Source organism: Misgurnus anguillicaudatus, chromosome 8 (genome assembly GCF_027580225.2).
Source record: "Misgurnus anguillicaudatus chromosome 8, ASM2758022v2, whole genome shotgun sequence".
In the NCBI taxonomy this organism is placed as follows: domain Eukaryota; kingdom Metazoa; phylum Chordata; class Actinopteri; order Cypriniformes; family Cobitidae; genus Misgurnus; species Misgurnus anguillicaudatus.
The window spans coordinates 32,479,815-32,486,557 of record NC_073344.2 but is presented as its reverse complement, the minus strand read 5'-3'; the positions used below and the strand labels follow the sequence as shown (position 1 = coordinate 32,486,557).

At 38.7% G+C, this 6,743-nt stretch overlaps 1 protein-coding gene across 1 annotated transcript; it reads left to right on the top strand.

Moving 5' to 3' along the window:
* The first annotated feature begins 1,068 nt into the window (after positions 1 to 1,068).
* Positions 1,069 to 5,586, top strand: cldn10e (claudin 10e). Its single transcript, XM_055213571.2, has 5 exons — positions 1,069 to 1,393; positions 3,513 to 3,674; positions 3,763 to 3,844; positions 3,942 to 4,055; positions 4,402 to 5,586. Exons 1-5 carry the CDS (start codon positions 1,162 to 1,164, stop codon positions 4,757 to 4,759), a joined length of 948 nt encoding a protein of 315 aa, XP_055069546.2. The 5' UTR covers positions 1,069 to 1,161; the 3' UTR covers positions 4,760 to 5,586.
* The last annotated feature ends 1,157 nt before the right edge of the window (positions 5,587 to 6,743 follow it).

The following is a 6,743-nucleotide window of genomic DNA, read 5'->3' as shown; positions in this document are numbered from 1 at the left end:
AATATAGAAATAGAATAGCAGAGAATAGAATAGAATATAGAAATAGAGTATAGAATATAATAAAATAGAATAAAGAAATAGAATAGCAGAGAATAGTATATAGCAATAGAATATAAGCAAGACAATAAATGCATCAAAATATAAAACACAGTATGTAGTATATACACAGCAGTGCAGACATTTAACATTTAGTTTGACTCCTGAGCTTAACAGTCAACATTTCATGAATGTTACGAACCTTCTTCATTGGTCATTTTTCATTTGATGATGATAAAAGAAAATGTTATTAGCAATAAAACAAAGATTTCTTTTAAAGCACTGCAGTGCAAATAAACATTAGGCCCACCATGATCAGAAATCTAACGCTGGACCCCAGAGGGCATCAGATCTTATTTCAGACCCTGAACATCCCTTCTGCTAAAGATACTTCAAGTAAAAGGTGAAGTGCCATTTCTTAAGTGTCGTTTAGATAATGTCTGAGACTCTTCTAGCAAACAAAGGCGTAATTCATCATCTGTAATTCATCCTGGATTCATTAGACAAAACCATGAGGAAAGCAGAAGGTCTCCAGACATTCTCCAGGAGAGGAACAGGAAACGTCCTTCGAAACCGGATCAAAGTTCATACCCATCATCATCAAATGCTGGAATCTTATACAGTATCAGACACACATAACACACCTGAAAAACTGTCTAAAACAACAGCACGCATACACTACCTTAATGAAAAGAATAAAGTTCAGTTATGAACCCTGTGGCTATTTTTAGGAAGAAAATAAAGGCCCTTTTGAAAACACACCCATAAATTTAACCAACACACCCTGTTCTGTTACTTAAAAAACAAGCTTCTCCAAGTCCTTAGAAAATAGAGGTTTTAAATGGTAGGCCTGCATGTATGTTTATGTGAAATGTGAGCTGAAAAGCAAGATAAGGATTCTCACCATCCACCAGAAACTTAAAAACAGTCTCTGGGAACATGCAGGGCAAAACATTCATATCAGCACAAAACAAATAAAACAAGATTATTGGCTGGTCCCATGCAAGGCTCGGTCTAGGAGATCGAGAGAGGCAACAGTACAATAGATATGACCTGATCAAGAAAGACCACAAGCAGTGTACAGAAAAACAGATATTTGAAAGTAGGAAAGACACCAGAGCAAAGATGAAGATTCGAGATATGCAGATCTGGGGTTTACTCTTGTCGTTAATGGGCTGGATTTTTGTCGCTTGCTCTATCGCCATGGAGGGCTGGAAGGTCGCTTCTGTCGGAGGGCAGGGGGGAAGCTCCATTATCACAGTGGGATGGTACTGGTCCAGTTTGTGGAGGGCCTGCTACACGGATTCAGCTGCCACATCCAACTGCTACGACTTCCCTGTGCTATGGGCTGTGGAAGGTATGGACATTACCAAACACTTTTAGTCTACATTCACAGACTACATTCACTGTGAACAGAGAATTAAGAATACAGACAATGATTGACAGTTAGGAGAGACAAACACACAGAGGGGCGGTTTCCCGGACAGGGATTAGACTAGTCCTAGACTTAAACACTTTTAAGAGCTCTCCAAACTGAAAACAACTTGCACTTCCATATCTTAAAATACATCAGTGCCCTTTGTTTTACCTCAAAATGCACAAAAGTAATGTTTTTAGTAAGGCATGTTTAAAACTAGTTATATTTCCTAATTAAACTAAGGCCTAGTCCTGGATTAAGCTAATCCTGGTCCGGGAAACCGCCCCAGAGAGAACAAAATTGTCAGACAAACAAAGAGAAAAAAAACTGTCAGATAAACAGACAGTTAACGGTATAGACAAACAGACAGACAGATATACAATCCCACAAATAGCCAGATAAAGATACAGATAGACAGACTAAAATACAGTCAGACAAATAAATAAAGATAAAGACAAATAATGAATCAGACAGACAAATAGGTAGACAAAAAGACAGTTAGAAATACAGTCAGACAGACAAATAAAGGTACAGACAGACAGGCAAACATGTAAACAAACAGACAAATAGAAATGCAGTCAGCCAGAAAAATAATGATACAGAAAGACAGACAGACAGACAGACAGACAGACAGACAGATAGAAATACAATCACACAGACAAATAATGATAAAGACAGACAGGCAGACAGACAGACAGACAAAAAAGGTAGACAAACAGACAGATAGACAGACAAATAATGCTACAGACAGACAGACAGACAGACAGGCAGACAAAAAGACAGATAGAAAAACATTCAGACGGACAAACAAACAAACATGTAGACAAAAAGACAGTCAGACAGACAAATAAAGGTAAAGACAGACAGACAAACAGAAATGCAGTCAGTCAGACAGACAAATAAAGGTACAGACAGACATACACATAGACAAACAGACAGATAGAAATACAGTCAGACAGCCAAATAAAGGTACAGACAGACAGACAGACAGACAGACAGACAGACATGTAGACAAACAGACAGATAGAAATAGAGTCAGACAGACAGACAGACAGACAGATAGAAATACAGTCAGGCAGACAGACAGACAAAAAAGGTAGACAAACAGACAGATAGAAATACAGTCAGACAGACAAATAATGATACAGACAGACAAACATGTAGACAAAAAGACAGGTAGAAATACAGCCAGACAAATAAAGGTAAAGACAGGCAGACAGACAAATAGTAATACAGTCAGACAAATAAAGATACAGACAGACAGACAGACAGACACATAGAAATACAGTCAGACAAATAATGATACAGAGAGAGACAAACAAACAAACAGGTAGACAAAAAGACAGATAGAAATACAGTCAGTCAGACAAATAATGATACAGACAGACAGACAAGCATGTAGACAAAAAGACAGTCAGACAGACAAATAAAGGTAAAGACAGACAGTCGGACAGACAAATAATAATACAGACAGACAGATAGGCAAAAAGACAGATATAAATACCATCAGACAGACAAATAATGATACAGAGAGACAAACATGTAGACAAAAAGACAGCCAGACAGACAAACAGAAATGCAGTCAGTCAGACAAATAAAGGTACAAACAGATAGACATAGACAAACAGACAGAAAGAAATACAGTCAGTCAGACAGACAGACAGATAGAAATACAGTTAGACAGACAGACAGACAGACAGACAGACAAAAAGGTAGACAAACAGACAGATAGAAATACAGTCAGACAGACAGACATACATACAGACATATAGAAATATAGTCAGACAGACAAATAAAGGTACAGACGGACAAACAAACATGTAGACAAAAAGACAGATAGAAATACAGTCAGACAGACAAATAAAGGTACAGACAAACAGGTAGACAAACAGACAGATAGAAATACAGCCGAACAAACAGACACACAGAAGGACTGACAGAAGACAAACAGACAAATACAGATGCAGACAGACACAAAAAGACAGACACACAGACCGACAAACAGAGACAGATAAACAGTCAGACAGACAGAACTCTAATAGGTTCTTTGAATCTTCAGATCACATTCAGATCACGAGGGCTTTACTGTTGGCCGGGATGGCCACTGGAGTGCTGGGATTCATCTTGAGTTTTGTGGGAATGGAATGCACCTACATCGGAGGAAATGACAAAGACAAAAAGCGCTCCATGTTCACAGGAAGCTTCTGTCACATAATAAGTGGTAAATCTCATCAGAACTTACATTTGACATCAGCTATATTACAATCATCTTCATTTCACTCTGACGAGTTGTATATCTTGTCTCTAAGGTTTGCTGTCGGCTTGTGGTTACGCAATATACGCTCACTACGTCTCTTCAGAGTTTTTCAACCCCAGATTTGATGGATTGCAGTAAGCATTATAATCATTGGAACATCATAAAACAATGCTTTTGTGTATATATAGTATATCAATGACAGTTTTTTTTGTTTATATGTTAATCATTCAGATTTGATTTGGGAACTCCGTTGTTCCTCGGATGGGCAGGATGTGCCTTTCAGATCACTGGTGGATTTTTCTTCATGGTTTCAGTTTGCAAGGTCCAGTCTAAGACATACAGCAGGTGACTATTCAGTCTGATAAAGAACACACAATGTTTTTCCACATTTTTTCCACACATTGTATTTGGGCGGGGCTAAAACGGTGGCTTGATCGTGAGTGGGTGTGGCTTCAGTGCAGACAGCGAACACGGCCACACCGTTTGAAAGCAGAGAATCCTGATTGTTTTTCCAAGATAATTATTTTATTTATTTAGCGTTTTTAATCATTCAATTATGAATCGTTTGGCTGGTTGGTAATTCCACATTTTTTGTGTTGTCATAAACTGAGAACTCACACAAAATAACAATTTTTTAATTGTGCATGCTATTTTTCCTTTAATAATATTCTTCATTCTTTTTTGTCCCCAGGGCCCCAATGTCCATCGTTCCTGCTTCACATAGTAAAACTTTACGCTCCTATCGCACAAATCTGTCTGTCATCTCTGAAATCTCTAGTAAATCTAGCCTCTCATCATTATCTGAGGTCTCATCGCAGGCTGAACCATCAGCTGTGTCTCATGTTTCATCTGTGAAAAGACAGAGCTCCAGAACTCGACGGCCATCGGGATCCAGACGCAAATCCAGGAGCTCTGTTAAATCGGAAGTTTCTCGACCGCTGCGCTCCTCCATGTCCACAAGATTAAGCAGATCGGATTTAAACAGGAGAAGATCATCAGCTCCAGCTAAAACCACCACAAACTTGTTCAACAGAAACTCGTACCTCTGAAATATTCAGCATGGATCTGACTGTGGAAACGTCAACAGTGGACAAAGCACCACCTAGTGGACAATACAGTGTACTGGATTCGCTTATTGATATAAGCATGTTTTCATTGAGAATAACAACATGCTGATTTTATATTTGTAATCAAAATTAGTGCAAAAACTTTTTACTAATAATTACAGTATTTGGACCCCACTGTTTTACATCTGTTGAGTTTGAAATTACATTTTTTACATTTAAAAGGCTTATCCACATAATATGAAACAGATTGCATTTTGGGGAGCTGGGCTGGCTGTAAAAGTGACTCTTGATTGTATTTTTTCATGTTTTTTGTGCAGGATTGTATTTTTAGCTGATTTTGTGCTTTGCTTCTTCTCAATGTTCCACATGACATGACATAAACATTGTTGCTACCACTGTTCTCATTTTTATCATCATTGCACCTTAACTACATATATCCAAAGCATATGCAAATATATACATAAAAACTGTAGCAGTGATTGAATTGTTGGGGGGTCTGGGGGGGTCCAGAACCTCCTATAAGGTGCATACAAACACTAGAGGTGCATACAAACACTGGAGGTGCACGCAGACACTAGAGGTGTATACAAACACTGACATACATAACACTGGGGGCGCTATCATACACCCGGGCAAGACCAGCGCAATGCGCGACGCAAGTGTCTTTATCAACCCATCGCAATGATCATTTTCACGTTTAGCGCCACGTTGTTTAAATAGCAAATGCATTTGCACCCAATTTTGCACCCATGGACGTTCTGGTCTGAAAACGAGGTGTGTTCAGGTGCATTTTTGGCGCGTTGCTATTTGGAGGCAACTAAAATAGACTACGCCATTGACCAACTAAAAACTGGTCTAAAGTCAATGGCGCAATATTGTTTTTGTTATTTAAAGAGTGCGTTAGAAATAAGCGCCTATAAATGGGAAGACAACACGGGTTATCACATACATGGAGCGCAGCAGCACAAAAACGCTTTTAAATATGAAAAAAGGATTAAAATGTAAAAGATTATTATTGAGTCTCTTGGACATAAATGAGGACCGATTATGAGACGTTAGAATGTGTAAAGAGCTGCTTTACCTGTAGCCTGCCTGGTAAGTAAATAAATGCTTTGCTTTAAACAAATGCATCTATTTTTAAATGTTTTTAAAATGCTACCTGGCGGATTTATTGTATATGATGACTCTGTACCTGTGGATATGGTGAGATGAGAAACATTTTTAGTAATGCTACATACACAATACATACGACATACATAAACACTGGAGGTGTATACAAACACTGGAAGTGTGCCCAAACACTGACATACACAAACACTGGAGGTGTACACAAACACTGACATGCACAAACACTGGAGGTGTACACAAACACTGGAGGTGTACACAAACACTGACATACACAAACACTGAAGGTGTACACAAACACTGGAGGTGTACACAAACAATGACATTCATTAACACTGAAGGTGTGTGGAAACACTGGAGGTGTATACAAACACTGGAAATGTACACAAACACTGACATACACAAACACTGGAGGTGTACACAAACACTGACATACATAAACACTGGAGGTGAATACAAACACCAGAGGTGTACGCAACCACTGACATACATAAACACCAGAGATGTACACAAAAACCGGAGGTGTACGCAAACACTGACATGCACAAACACTGGAGGTGTTTACAAACAATGAAAGTGTACACAAACACTGACATACATAAACACTGGAGGTGAATACAAACACTGGAGGTGTACACAAACACTGACATACATAAACACTGGAGGTGTATACAAACACCGGAGGTGTACGCAAACACTGACATACACAAACACTGCTGGTGTATGCAAACACTGGAGGTGTACACAAACACTGACATACATAAACACTGGAGGTGAATACAAACACTGGAGGTGTACACAAACACTGACATACATAAACACTGGAGGTGTATACAAACAC

Bases quoted from the DNA above. Each gene is read 5' to 3' on its own strand.
- cldn10e (XM_055213571.2), top strand. From the start codon at position 1,162: ATGAAGATTCGAGATATGCAGATCTGGGGTTTACTCTTGTCGTTAATG. The intron at 3,675-3,762 runs GTAAATCTCATC...CTTGTCTCTAAG, and splicing joins CTTCTGTCACATAATAAGTG to GTTTGCTGTCGGCTTGTGGT. The intron at 4,056-4,401 runs GTGACTATTCAG...TTTTGTCCCCAG, and splicing joins CAGTCTAAGACATACAGCAG to GGCCCCAATGTCCATCGTTC.